General features: G+C 38.6%; 2 protein-coding genes across 9 annotated transcripts in view; both read left to right on the plus strand.

Moving 5' to 3' along the window:
* LOC125957046 (protein GDAP2 homolog) overlaps window positions 1-13470 on the plus strand; it is a 20279-nt gene extending 6809 nt beyond the window's left edge. For 2 of the 8 annotated variants that reach the window (XM_049689441.1, XM_049689437.1), the window contains 9 exons: window positions 1-88; window positions 1223-1347; window positions 2181-2278; window positions 3992-4015; window positions 9170-9328; window positions 10964-11117; window positions 11186-11325; window positions 11450-11648; window positions 11721-13470. The exon at window positions 1-88 is cut by the window's left edge and continues 152 nt beyond it. In XM_049689441.1, coding sequence (XP_049545398.1) covers window positions 1-88; window positions 1223-1347; window positions 2181-2278; window positions 3992-4015; window positions 9170-9328; window positions 10964-11117; window positions 11186-11325; window positions 11450-11648; window positions 11721-11777 — 1044 coding nt within the window. In that variant the 3' untranslated portion in view covers window positions 11778-13470. Of the gene's footprint in view, window positions 89-951; window positions 1154-1222; window positions 1348-2180; window positions 2279-3991; window positions 4016-4871; window positions 5112-5601; window positions 6000-9169; window positions 9329-10963; window positions 11118-11185; window positions 11326-11449; window positions 11649-11720 lie in introns of those variants that run through there. The other 6 variants (XM_049689439.1, XM_049689438.1, XM_049689440.1 and 3 more) reach the window with 6 other exon arrangements.
* Window positions 13471-14349: 879 nt separating this feature from the next.
* The window catches only part of LOC125955495 (protocadherin Fat 4-like), an 8835-nt gene continuing 8184 nt past the window's right edge, over window positions 14350-15000 (plus strand). Inside the window, exon 1 of the mRNA XM_049686628.1 lies at window positions 14350-14413. Coding sequence (XP_049542585.1) covers window positions 14350-14413 — 64 coding nt within the window. The remainder of the gene's footprint in view (window positions 14414-15000) is intronic.

The following is a 15000-nucleotide window of genomic DNA, read 5'->3' on the forward strand; positions in this document are numbered from 1 at the left end:
GATATCGGTGGTTTGTATGGTGAGCCACAGTTAGCTGATCGCCAAATTAGAATCATTCATAATCCGCAACATTCCGTCATGATAGAAGGTAAGCTTACAAATACTTGTTAGTGGTTTCCGTTATTAAATTATAAACGGTTCATATAACTTAAAATTTACCAAATGATGCAATATGTACAACCAAACTGCATATTCTTCTGTACTGTAAGCCCAATCAACACACAAGATATCGATTATTAAAGTGACCTTAGGATAGGGTTGTACCAGGCTGTACTGTTGCTATTCATTTTATGATCGTTATCAACACAGTCAATCCTCTGGGTGATTGTAGGTAGCATACACGACATGTTGCACGTAATCAATAGTTTGAATTTGGATTGATACTTTGATATTTAGTTCAACATCACATGTGTTGCGTGCTTTAAGAACGAAGTTTCTACTTTCATTTACGTTTGCATGACAAAATTTATATCACGGGATTTTTTTTATTTGCTCCTCTATCGTAATTTAATAAAGATAACAGTTGCTAAGATAGAGTTCTCACTACAATGCAAATTGATCATGTGCACTCTATGTTATGCGCCTAGAGTTCTGCAAAACTACATTGAAACTACATTTTGAGCTAGTAATAGTTTATTATCTAGAAATTGATTTAATTTTGCTAATAGTTATGTTCTGTGATTGATATTTTATACTCCAATGATACGTGATGATAGTTATTATTACAAATAGGTTCATTCAACAATAACCATTCCTTCGCATAGTGTCCATATACTCCGCGAAGTAGTTCGCTCTGGGAGTACCTTTCCCTCTGCTCTCTTACATTTGCTTCTGAGATGCTGTGATCTTTACTCTCAGTTTATATGATATGTGATGTGCGTCTAGTGATGAATGCCGCTCAGCATTCAGTAGCAAACAGGTGTAGAAAACGGATGAGTATAGTTGTTGCTCTCGTAAGAGGAGTTGCATTCGAGGCCGTGAATGCTGTTATCACGGACTCTTCCCCTGTTTGCTTGTACTGCTCGTGCTATTAATGGTTCTCAAAGCATTGAAGTTGTTAACATACACATATTAACGTGTGTAGTGGTGTGGAGTGAATTCTACTAAAGCAAATCCGCCGTCGAAATGATAAACAATTCGTTCGAGTTTTCTTGTAAATAGCGAAAAATGTGTAAGTAGTACCATGAAATATTACTATAGTTTTGTTTTTATTTTATTGCAGCTGATGACGATTCCGATACCAGCCCGCATGATTTGGAAATGGGTTCAGACGTCGAATATAGCAACATTAATCTGAGCCTAGCGGCTCAACTTACCGGTACAGCCCATTCATTCACGCAGATGCAGGTAAGATACATATTTTGTAATTTATGAAAAAAATAGTCAACTGTCGTGATTATACAATGTTAGGCCAAACTTTTAAGGCGTAGATTTAAAGGCTTGCCAAGCGTCGCTCGCGGTTCTATAGAAAAACAAGTACGTTATTATAACGATTCTGTGTCAAGAGATAAAGAATAAGCTCTGATACGGTGTATGTTTGGATAGCAAGCTGTAAGCAAAGTTGCAGTTGGATTGCTATACACTTCGACGCAAAAAAATGTAATCATGAGTGGCGAAGTGATCTTTGCTTGTAATCTTTTATTATTTTATATGAGAAAACTTTTTATTATTTACTTTGAGTTGAGGCCTTTGGAACAGAAACTTGCGCAATAAAATCACATAAAGTGTATAAAAGTTTGGAGATTAGACTAGAGTTTGGCGACAGAGTAAATTTTTAAATCTCACGAAGCGATGTTTGGTATATAAAAGGTCGGTGCTGAGGTCTGTTGCAGAGTTGATTAAGTAGATTCGATATGGTTTTCATAATTATATTAGTTTCAAACATACAGTTGGATACAAAACATACCATATAGGTTCAAAGTTTGGAAATCTTATCTAAACTAATGGAAAGTATCTTAGTCCTAAGAATTCAAATGCCAGTAAACTAAAACATTGCCCTTAATCATGAATTTCATTCTGATTCTTTGAAATGTATGTTTGAAAGTAACACTAAACAAATATAACAAGTATTCGATGAGAAAAAAGGTTTCCAAAATATTACTCCTTCTTGTTATGTTATTCCTTCTGTTTGTTGTTCTATTATTCTTGTTGTATGATTCCTTCTTGTTATATTCCTTCAGGGTGATCTGGACCGCCAACGACTCCTCGGTGATCGACCTCGTATGATATATGAAAGTGTGCTGGATGATGGTCTTGAAGGGATAGAACACCAGGAAAGGTAAGGACGGGACACTCAAATTGCTCTGAATGCTTTTGCAAATGTTTAGCAATTTAATTGCTTTGTAGTGTATAGTGTTATGGGAGGCTGCTGCATATTGAAAACCACGATATAATAATGCTCTCCCCTTCACATTTATTCTGCATAAGAGCTACTTAATATTGTGTTAAGAACGTTTTTGAAAAAGATTAGAAGCTTCTGCATGAATCAGACAATTATTTGGGGTAGATATCGCTTATCACGAGTAAAGCTTCCATCCGTGTTCGAGCTTTCCACCCTAGAATGCTTTTCGAGCGCCAGGTTGGGTCGTTTTCTTTCGTTCTGGGAGCTAAGTGAGATATACAATGCTTTTTAATCCTCGTGTAAGCTTTAGAGATAAGTCCTGTGACAGAAAGCAAGACACACCACGAGGTTGGTGTCATTGTACAATGCCGACGTACAATGAATTACACTCTGGTGATTCAAAGTCAGTGCTAAACGAAAAGAGGATGTTGATAGTCACAAGTATACTCACCTCAAGAGAAGCAGTAATTGAACTCAGGACCGTTATCATGCACCAATATGTTGACTTGGGCATGTATTTATTCGTCAATATATTGCTGTGATTGATTAAATATTGCTGACCCTAATTTCATGACTTTAATATTGTACACGAATCTATGACGTCAGAACTGGTAAGAGCTGAGTTACTGTTGATGACGTAAGATGTTAGTTGATTACACCATGACGTGTAGAACCTTGGGTGCCGCCTGTGATGTGCAACATGCAAACTATTTTATAATTCATTTATTTTGAAATAATAAGAACTTTAACTTGGCTGAGTAATGTTGTGCTAAAAAAGCTACATTTTTTTTATCAAATCGTTGCAGTTTGCGAGACAATTGGAAGATTCGGTCAAATCGATTGCATGATTAATGCCTACATGTGTTATACACGAGTTCAAATGTTTCAAATTAATATTGCACGTGTGATATACAATGGGAAGCATTCATAATGTTGTTTTCAGTCGTTACGTTCCCAATTGCGTACTAGTCGCCAGAAATGATCTATTAGTCCTGGTTATCTTTTTTACTGCTCGCGGTTCATAAATCTTCCGTTTTGGAGTGCAGATAACGAATTAGCGTTACCGAAAATGCTCGTGAAGCACTTATTTGTCATACCATTCTGTGATGCCCTTAGTGCTTTTTAGATAAAGAAAATGAAGATAACCAAACAAACAAAAACAAACAATTTTCATGAAATTCCATGCACAGTACTGCAACGATGTTTCTTCAATTAACGCTTAAGATCAACACTGCCGTATCATGTCCATCCATCTGCAATAAGACTGTTATCATCTTGCAGTTGTTCTCAAACTGTTGATCATAACCATAAAATCTGCGTCATACTTCTTGCGCCAGTTGCGCACTGTATACTGTTTGTTAGTTTCGTGATGTTAGAAGAGCACGTCGGTGAATGTTGGTGCTAATGTAACGCAATTTCAATCTTTTTTTTTGCTTACACCTTTACTTTGTTCACTACTTTCTATTTTTCTCTTGCTCTTTCCTATCGTTTACAGTTATCTCGAAATTACAATAAAAAGAAATCTCGTAGTTTTGTCGCTATATTGTTTGAAAAGTTTCCCTGGGTCATTCTTAAATTAAGCAAAAAGTGACACTAATGAAATATGTTTTATTTCTTTTCTGCAAAATTATCCATATCTGCCCTATTTAGTTCACCTTTACTGGTGGATTGCGAGTGAGTATTTTCAACAAAATCCTCTAGGTTTCCCTTAATAATTCTCTCATTCAAATGAATTCTTCCATCGAATATTATCTATACCAATAATTTTCGGAGAATTAGTCTTATGTTCTCTTGGTAGCATTTGATTGAAACTTCAGCATTCCTATTGCTATTTGCATTCTGATTTCTACATTTTAGATTAAAATAACAAGCATGGAGCGCCGAACGCTTATTTTCCATTATGGTTTCTCTTTTTTTGTTCGCTTGTGTGTTGTGCCTGTTGGTATGATTTAATTTTTTATCGATATTGACAGCAGAACTAAAAGGAATTTTGAAAATAGAAAAGCTCCACAGTTCAAATTTGCTTAACAGAAAGGAACAATTCTCGGTTAATGTCGGAGACTAATAGATCAATTGCACCGATATAGTAATCTGGAAATTGTATATGTGTTCAAATACATTTTTGTTTAGTAATTATTCAAACAACTTTGACATAGTCTTTAAAGTCGATGCGGCGAATATGAATAGCTTAGGATACGTAACACTCAGAGATATCCTTTTATTGAGTATCATTTTGCTCTTACCTGCTCTCTCGGTAGTATATTAGTACTCAGCGTCTCTCCCTTTCGTTCTTCGTCTCTCTATTTATCTATATACATATTTCTCTCTCATGGTTTCTTAGTCTCTTGTTCATTGCACTACAGCGTATGCCCAAGAGCATCGCAAGGTACATGTAATCATCTGTTGGTGAGATAGACATACTCACCAACCTACTACATGTTGTGGCTCTCGAATCGATGATGTTGCTCACTAAGCTGACACGAGCTACTGTTGACCATGGCAGACGTTCGTTCGTCAGTCCTTGTACAACGCTCGGAGTTTCAACAGTTTGAATTCTTTTACCGGCTGGCAAAAGTTGCAGCTTTCTGTTTCATTCGTGCGCATCAACCACGCTAGGGTGGTCTTATGTGTTGAATCTGCTGCTACTCGCTGTTTTGGTTGGAACTACTTTAGCTTAGTTCGTAGACCTTCACACAACAGTCACGCTTTGCAGTTTCAAACAAGTGTTTAAGCCAATGTAAATCAAAGTGCTGGTGTGTATCCAATGATGGTATTATCGATTTTGTCGTTATTACGTTGTGTCCGGGAGTTGTGTGAGCGTCGGAACTTTTACTGCAAATGAGAAGAAAAATCTATTTTTAAACAACGATACGTTTGTTCTCATTTACCATCGCACCTTTCTCCTTCGACGGTGAGAAGAGCATCTAAACGTGTACTCAGCAGCGCTGATGATGCTATTGTGATTTCTCTCGTGTGGAACAGTTTCAAGAGAAAATTCGTTTTCCATGAATTTTTTCCCGGCTTTCCGGTACTGAATTTGGCAATAGTCTCCAGAGATATGCGGCAAAAAACATAGTTCAAACCAACGGTTCAATACCACAGTTTTGGCTATCATAAGAGTAGTTATAAAGTTTATTCAACTTCTTAACTACAAAAAACGTGTGAATGATAAGAAGCCGCCGTTCTATTCAGTATCATTCGCATTCCGTATCCAACTTATAATGCTTTATTAAATTGTGTTTTGAAAAACATTTCTACAGACGTGTTAAGCTTAAAGTGGTTTCAAGTGTGTTTCCATTCAAATTGACATTGTGTGGCAGTGCCTTTTATTTTTTCGTGTTTCTGGTATAGCATTTAAAGTTTAAGCAGCATTTGCTACTGACTGCAGTGCATCCGGCAGTTTACGTTTGGATTTTGTTAAATGCAAAAGATGTTCAAAATTGAGTGATAAACTCATTGCGGTGAAATCATTGACGAGAAAATACGAATAAGTAAGGCAACACATTTTTAGTATTCGTTACGTCGGTTTTGACCTTACACATCTTACAAATATGGCACAAATGGTGACAATGGAGTCGATCGATCTGAGCGACGCCACCATCAGTATACCACCCGAAATGCAGGTGGACCAGATACACATCGAAACATCGGAGGAAAGGTGAGATTTGCACCACATAGTTGGTAAATAATGGGTAAGCAGTGATGCCGGTGCACATTGAAGGGTGAAAATGGACACTTCGATTTGACTTTCTTCTGATGGACATGATGGTGCTAATATTGAGTTTAGACATCGAGCAGCAATGGTCATTGTATGCGGCTATGTAGACTGTTGCGGTCTGCCTGCGATACAGTATGCTATAAATAGATCGCACCTTGTACTCCAGTTCCACTTCTCCAAACATTGGAAATGCTATTGTTAGCTTGTATGATGATAGAAGATGAAATGCCACTTTTATGTTTTGCGGCTATTTTCTGGCTCGTGTGGACTAGCGAACGAATTTTAAGAATCTAGAAATGTCTATTGAAGGACACGTACAAATCCATAAATAGCATAAATGTTGTAATATAATACCAGGCATAGCTTTGCATGGTAGAGGAAAACAAAATATGTGCACAGTTTTCGTTTGGTGGGCTCAAAATGCTTTTGGATTATTGAGCACACGGTTATCCCAAATCAATGTCAATAATATATTACAATAGCGTAAGCAACTGTACCTTTACACCCGTCCTGTTAGTCGAGGTGTAATCAAAAACATCCCAAATCCATTACTATATTGAATTTCGTTCCGATTCTCATCTTTGCAGCGCAAAGAAAAAGGATTAATATAAGTGGCTTTACATAGCAAATACTTTCGCGTTCGAAAAGGTTTTCAGTCCACGTCAGTCACGAACCACTTAGGAAAATGAAATTGAAGACAACTGCTGTTTAAGTGCGTCACTTTTTGGTTCGTCAAGATATTATTTGATATCAGAAGGTATAGTTTCGGATGTGCCTGTGGTTTTGCCTTTAAAAGATACAAGCATACTGCAAAATTCAATGCATTGATTTTTTAAAAATATGCTAAACAGATTGACTAGTATAGTCATGGCATGTTTTTACTTATATGCCATCGCTTCTAGACGCTTAATAAGTTAAATATAAAATGAAGTGGCCTTACAGGCAATGTCAGGAATATAGGCGCTGTTTTTGAAAATGTTTAACATTAAAGGCTACTATGTTCTCACCAGACACAAACATGGATGACACATCCATCTGTCTGCGTATGGCGGATGTAGAATGAATCATTCGTTGAAGAAACGCTAATGGGATATTGATTAGTGCGCTAATGTGAAAATGTGTGTTCGTACAACAATGACCGGTTTCAACTGTTCGAAATGAGATTTGAACAACATGTACGATAATATTTGCGATAAAAACACCCGAAAAATGTTTGCCTGATGTCAGGAGAAGTATCTTTCTCGATAATCACAATGGAATTCGATGTCTTTGACCGATAGGTGATAAATTCAATGGAATTCGTTGTCATATCTGCATTTCGTTGAATTCAATTTTATGAAATCAAAATGTGGTAACTCATCAGATAACGGCACGTGGTGTATGCAGTTGAACTACTGCGGAACAATACACTTTATATGCAAACCTCTTTGACGCAAATGTTTTAATTGTATAAACACCACCAGCTGTTCGATAAGTAACTGCGAGGGCCACGGCAGATTTGGCCCCCGATTTAAAGTTCCTAAACTTACACTTACGCCAGTCAGAATGGCGTTTAACACTTCCTTACCTGCGTCGGAGCCCGGCGACCCAGTATGAGATGTTGGGGTCTCCGGAACACTACCTATTTTTCGGATGTTCCGCGTGGATTGGCCAGAGGCACAGTCCACGGCTGGATCGCGCGGACACGGAGTAAAGACGCGGTTTGGTTAAAAGTTCGAGCAAGAGAGTCTTTTTGATTTATTCTAACACTAGTATTTATAAATTTTGTCTTAACCTAATGTTTCCTAAAGTCAGCGACCGTGGCCCACCTTCCGTTTCCTCTCCACCTCCTGCTCTTGCCGCGTTGGGTGAGCTGACTCGGCCGGTTGACGTCAACCCTCGCCTGATGCAACATTGGTGCACGCTTATTGGTTCTGTGGGGGGGTAAATCGATAAAATATACTGTGTCGGCTATTTGTTCATGTGGCCAACAACTTCTTGCGACAGTTGTTGTTTTGCGCGAACGTCCGGCCGGTTTCGGAGCGTCGCTGGGCCACTTTTGGTATGAACAGGTGCTGGGCGAAAGAACGCATCTTCAGCAAATCATTACCTCCCCTATCGTGGTGATCGTTATCGATCACCATCATTGATTGCTAAGCGGCTGGCGCGGTGTGCGCGTTGCATAAATTGTGGCGATTCCCTTCTTCGTCATTCTAGGTGCGCCACACCGCACCGAGACAAATCACGGCAGCGACCAAAAACAAGGCTGGGTCGGTGGTGGAGGCAGGTTTGGGTCGCTGCAGTAACAATAGGTATGAATCTGTGCAAGTGCTAGTTGGTAGCAATTTAATATCCTTGAGTGAATACTCGGCTAGGGCAACGACGGTTACCTTAGAGTTGGATAAAACCGTGTAAATTGGGTGGGAGCAAGGTATATAAATCAAAATGCACCGAGTGTAACGCTTTGCGGACGGAATCGGTAGACTCGGTTCACTTCCGAGGCTCCAGTGTCCTTCAAATGCAGTTACGGATCAAGGCCGTCAAGTTGAAATTGGTTTGCCTGAGCACTGCCACGGGGTTATGAACAAAAAGGGTGATTATTGAACAGAAAAGGGTTTACCTTATCCTTAAATGAATCGTTTGCTAAAGGATAGGTTTGGTACTTTTGTCTAACTAGCTGATTCAAGATGAATGATTTGATAATATTCCCCATTTTGATGTTGTGTTCATTCATTAAAATTGTTGTTACTCAACAAATGATGATTCAACAAATGAGTTTCAAATGTCGCATATGATATCGCGTTTCTATCTATAACTAAACTAATTCCTTCTTTTTATCTACGTACTTTTTTCTTGTGTGGCCATAGCATGTGTGTTTCGAAAATCGATGCTTTCTTATGTATGGGTTACATGTGCTCCTTTTGGTTAGCTCTTCTTTTCTTATATTTTCCACATATAAAGAATAACGTTTGTTCGTTAGCCTATTTAATTAAACTGGAGCAGTTTTCCTAAGCATCTTTGGTTTATAAATTGCGTACGTGTATCAGCTGTTCAATTCAACCTTTACGAGCGTTATTTCAGCGTAGATTTACCGCCATTTCACCAGTGAGATAATTTCTTTTCTCTTTTAGTACGGCCACAGAGAATTATTGTCCGGAGATGATTGGGCATGTCCTAGCCACGCACGTCGGCAAACGGACCCGCATTCTTGATGGGTCGTTCACGTATGTTGAACTGATGAAACACTACAACTCGTCGCTCGATGAAAGCGAATGGCAAAAGGAAAATCTGTTAGTACTGTTGTTAAAAGTGCATTAGAATTTCTGCCGCTTTTGCTCTATGCGAGCTATTTTTATTTTGGAATGCGTTTCTCTGCTTTTGTTCTAGTCCATATCTTCGATTTACCGTTATGATTTGATAAGTCCATGCTTTGTAGTTTGTTGATATTGTATAGGTGTTATTTAGCCTTCATTAGCACATATAAACACCATATCTCTCTTGAACTGATCATATGCTGGCGAATAGCGCTTGCGTTAGCTGAAAGGTTTTTGGATGACTCATTTTGGAAATCGCTATCAGTGGCAGCGTCATTATTGTCCCAGATTTTGCCATTTAGCATTTTGATCACAACTCGTGAATTGAATCTCACACCGCGATAAAAGTCATAGCACCGATTTATCTCCTTGCTATTTACTACTAGCATATACCATTATATAGCAAAAGAGAATATTTTATTGGAACACAATAAAACATCGCTGATACTTCAGTTGAATACTTCAGTTATAATTGCAAACGGAAATTATTCTTCCAAAAATAAAAACATATAAGTGCTTTGGCAACGGCAACCTTAACCTTTCGCCATCAAAAAAGCACAATGGGCAGACTTTGCTCCTAATTATTTCGTCTTTCTTAGCTCAGTTGAGACAACATGCTGTTGTTGCAACCTTCAGGCTTCCATAGCTCCGTTCGTGTTTCAGTGAACAATCTCAACACATGCCAGCGCGTACTATCATTTTAACGTGCGGACGACACGAGATTGAAAAAGAAAAATAAAGGCGCCAGCTTACTTCCGCGTTCTATAGTAGCATGTCCTTGGTGTGAAGAAGAAACGGGTTGTTGGCTTTTCTGTTTATGGGATCTTTTCATGCGATTTTCACTTGACTGTCAGACGTATAAGGTGATTAAATTACACTACAACCGGGGGCTTGTAGAAAAGGCCTTAGGTGGAGAATGGCTGTACCAATTTTGTGCATTTTTCTCTTTCATTATCTGGCGACAGCAGAGCCGGGTATGGTGTGCTAAATAGGTCAACGTAATTTATTAATTAAAGCGTGCACATCCAGACAACACCGCCGTTGTGCATCGATTAGAATTACCACTTGTGTGCTGCAGGGTTTGTCCATAATCCAACTGATTTATTCTAGTTTATCGGAGTTTACAAACTGGTTGTTTTATGTAACCGTGACGCGCTTGGAAAGAAGCATTACAAGCAGGGAAGCGAATGGATTCTGGTTTTTCCACAATAATGTAATCTAAAATAGCAATTTTATTCAACTATAATACGCGATTATTGAAGAGCAATGATTGTCAGTGAGTTGAGAATATTGAAGAGCAATGATTGTCAGTGAGTTGATAAATCATTATTTTTTTACGCCTCATCACTATATTTTTGTAAACACTGAAAATAGTGCAAGGCTGTTGAATGACTTCAGAATAATGTGTTATTCTGACTGCAATGTTTGGATCAAGTGAGCAAGCTATAAGCATACTGGGATGATATGGTAGCATAGGTGAATCAGGAATATGGAAAATGATCTATTACGTATTTAGCTGCGTTTAGGTGTCATGTTGCATTGTAACAAGAGTCCGTTGGTTGGATAACAGATGACTAACCATTTCTATGGTGTACATTTCTCTTTCGACAGATACGAGCGTTTGCTGAGACGCGCCAAAACAGAAGACCTTTCGGAAGTGTCTGGCATCGGGTGTCTGTACCAAAGCGGTGTCGATAGGCTCGGTAGACCCGTGGTGGTATTCTGTGGCAAATGGTTCCCAGCTCACAACCTTGATCTAGAAAAGGTATGTTTAATCATATATTTTTTGTTACGAACGGCTTTTGAACTAATTTAGCATATTTCGAATTATAGGCTTTACTCTACCTGATATATCTGCTGGATCCGATTGTCAAAGGCGATTATGTGATCGCTTATTTCCACACGTTGACTAGCTCGAACAACTACCCATCACTGCAGTGGCTGAAGGACGTTTACAGTATACTGCCGTACAAGTAAGTATTTTTCATCAATCAAATTACCGTTAATCGTTTTGTTGTAATCGTATTTTGAAAAACTATACCAGTCCAAAGGATAGTTTTAATAATGCTTTACTTTTACGTTACGGATACTTTTTAGGTACAAGAAAAATCTGAAAGCCTTCTACATCGTACATCCTACATTTTGGACAAAGATGATGACCTGGTGGTTCACGACTTTCATGGCACCAGCAATCAAAACCAAAGTACATTCATTGCCCGGCGTTGAGCATTTGTATTCGGCTATAGCTAAGGACCAATTAGAGATTCCTGCCTACATAACCGAATACGATATGGCGGTATGTATGAAATGTCCAAACCGTGATCGTGATCGTTGTTATCTAACGTATGTTTTGTCGTGTATTTTTCAGACGAATGGCATACACTACTTCCAACCTATTACAAACACATCCTCTCCAGCCTCCTAAGCGCTTGCGAATGGCACCGTCTCCTTCAAACTCTGCCTCGTCTATCGTAGTCAGGTGATAGTAGAGTAGATGCTTGCCTAGGCAAAAAGCTGTAAACTATCCGGGAACGCGCTCCGTACGGTACCACCGTTATCTCCACCAAAAACAAACAAAAAAAAAAAGAAACAACAAATGAGAACATCCACTTCAATCTTTCCACCAATCGACGTCAACACTTTATCTATGAATAGTGAAAGTGGGGACGTTAAACTTTATTTAGAAGAGTATTATATTATTGTTCTATCGAACATCGCTGTGGTATACGGAACTGAACCCGAAACCTTTGCTTCCCGTCGAGCATGGTGTTAAAAGATGGAGAAGAGTATTGTTAACATTCATCATTGGAAGGCACAATTTGCTCATAAGGTATAGCGGCAAGTAGACTTTACACCTCTTCTTTTGGCCCAATCTATCTACCTATAACAGACCACTGGATCAGCTTGTTAGGCGAAGTAAAATGCAAGATACCTGCTAGAGTCGTAAAAGAAGACGTATTGTTAAAGTGTCGTTAGGGCTGACGGAAAAGTTGGGCAAACATATTCTGTAACCGAGTAGTCAAAATCCAATCAGCTTTAACACGATATTGGAACATGGCTCTAACAGAGCTCCCACAGTAAAAGGAGGCAATAGTTGATTATTCTGGAAATTGAAGTTCCAAAACAGTGGGTTTACGATTGCCGTGTAAAACCTAAAACCGCAAGCCTTCATTAATAACCGCGCTCAAAACGAAAGCGAGGCAACAGTAAAGGGATTTAAACATCCACTGATTGAGAAGCAATTTGGTGTGTGTGGCAAAACATATAAAGTACATAATAACACTTGTTTTATTTTGGGTATTAGTACTGTTAGTGTCGTTAAGCTAAGCAAAGCTGACCATAGCTTGATGATGTTGATCGAATTTACGAAACCTTTGGAAAATACATTTTCTTATTGAGTTTCACTTTAATCTCACACTAGATTACCTTCTGAATATGAAAACCGAAGATGACAATGGACAACGCATGATGTCGGTTCAATTAGAGCTTTTCTAACTGACTACAGTTGATGAAAATTGTTCCCTTATTAGAATACCCGGCATGTCTTTCGATAATCAATGTATGCGCTACATATATGTACTGTTGTTTCGTTTTGTTCGATTGGCGCTAGTATGTACCGCTTACAAGTAAGGTTGAACACGTTATATATGCATACGTTTCTTAAGCGATGGTTCGTCTAGTATATTGTTATTCACAGCTATTCGACGAGCATTCGTTCGTTAGAGTATTCGTTAAGGATATGATTGAAATATGGGCTGGTGTGAGAAGCTGTTGGACGAAGATATGGGGAAGATATCATTCACAGAATGGTCAACTGTTGAGCCATAAAGGATAGTACCAAGGGATTCAGATGATAGGCGATGGTGCATTAAGGCTAGGTACGCATAAAGTGGAAACAGTTTACTGTACTCAGTTGAAGCACGTTATCGTAGGAGGGGAGGAAGGTTGGTTGGGGGTACAAATGTAGCAATAGCCAAGTTGATACATGCATATAAAGCAAACTATATACATACACAAAACAAACTGAAAGCATGCAAGGGTCTGTTGCTCGTTGCTCGATCTAGATTGATTCGTTGATTATAAATTGAGAAATAAAACAAGCAAACATTTGAACTGTCGCCAGAATTGTAAAGAAAATGAGGCACAAAGCAATTTGCATGTGTCAATGGGAAACTATTATATTTTATCTTTAAAATGTGTTACGTTTAATGTTAATACTGGTTATAAATCGTGTAGACAATGAGTTGGTTGTTTCAACCTCATCACCCTTGATTAGTCTGTTATCTTCTCGCTCAAAAGATGCGATATAAACCAAAATTGCGAATTTTTCTTGCCACGTTTGTCGAAAAGGTGTTTGCAAACAAGGCAATGACATTCCGAACCAAAGAAAAACACTTCCCCATCAGCTTTCGTTTTTTGGTGTTTCTAAAGCAGGTCTCATATTTGATGTGCCAACATTACTTGGTGAATAATGTTTCGCTAAAAGCGTTATGATGTCGAAAACGAGAACCTTACTAAGAACAATCATTGCATAAAACAAAAAAATAAAATGAACAGTTCATTCACTGCACAGCAATTAAGCAAAATACAACCAAATCTTCAGGGCTTATAGAGAACATTGAGCATTGTAAAGGAACTAAATTTAAATGTTACTTGAAACGAAAAACTTTAAACTGCTGCTGTTACGATCGAATGACAAAACAAAATAGAATTAATTGGCCCATGGAGAAAGGACAGATGATCGACAAAAATTGAAAAGACAAAACGACAAATCAACTCCCTGTATTACGCCCAGGGCAACAATATGAGATCAAATTAGGCAAATTTAAGTAGAAGATGCAAAAGCTAATCGCAGAAGACGAACCAAACAAACACCAATTGATTGTTTTGTATTCGAGATACCAAATGCATGTGCCGGGGGCAACCAGTGAAGATGGTCGTTACACTATACTTAACTTGGTTCCCAAGGGCAGGCGGTAAGGCTGCGCAACACTGCAATGATAGTAGCTGCCAGCAGTGGAGGTCAAATTGAGCAACCAAATTGGGACAAAGATGTTGAGAGTATAGAAACCAAGGCGCGTTTCAGAGATAGTAGCTAGTTCTTGATGCATGCGTTACGATGCGAAGTTTTTGGATTTAAGTGTGCTAGTCACGATCTAAACACAAATCACATAGCAAGCACATTGAGCATTTTATAAGGTGCACTTCCATTGCCAAGAACAATGATGTTGTGAATGTGTGCTATCCACGGTTAGGCTAAATACGATGCGGTTATAGGGTTACACATTTTACGCCGATTATGTACATAAAACGAGATTGTTCCGGGTTTGTTTGATGCGTGGTGAAAATCAACCCCGCGAATGAATGCTCCCAAGCTGTTTGCAACATAGTAGTGTATAGAGAAGATCGGGCATGAGCATGAGAAGGCTCTTACATAGCAAATGAATGCTTTGCAAGAAGAAGGCTCCAGACGCGTTAACATTGAGGCGCCAAGTAGAAGTCTGTACCTACACGCAAGGGACAGCCATTTTACGAAGGACACCTCGATAGAAGGATGAAAAATAAACAATTTGGTTAATTGGACTGGATTGGATAATGTAGTACTCAAATAGGAGGCGATATGTCGTAATCCGAAAAGAAGTTCTGAA

Source organism: Anopheles darlingi, chromosome 3 (genome assembly GCF_943734745.1).
Source record: "Anopheles darlingi chromosome 3, idAnoDarlMG_H_01, whole genome shotgun sequence".
NCBI lineage: Eukaryota > Metazoa > Arthropoda > Insecta > Diptera > Culicidae > Anopheles > Anopheles darlingi.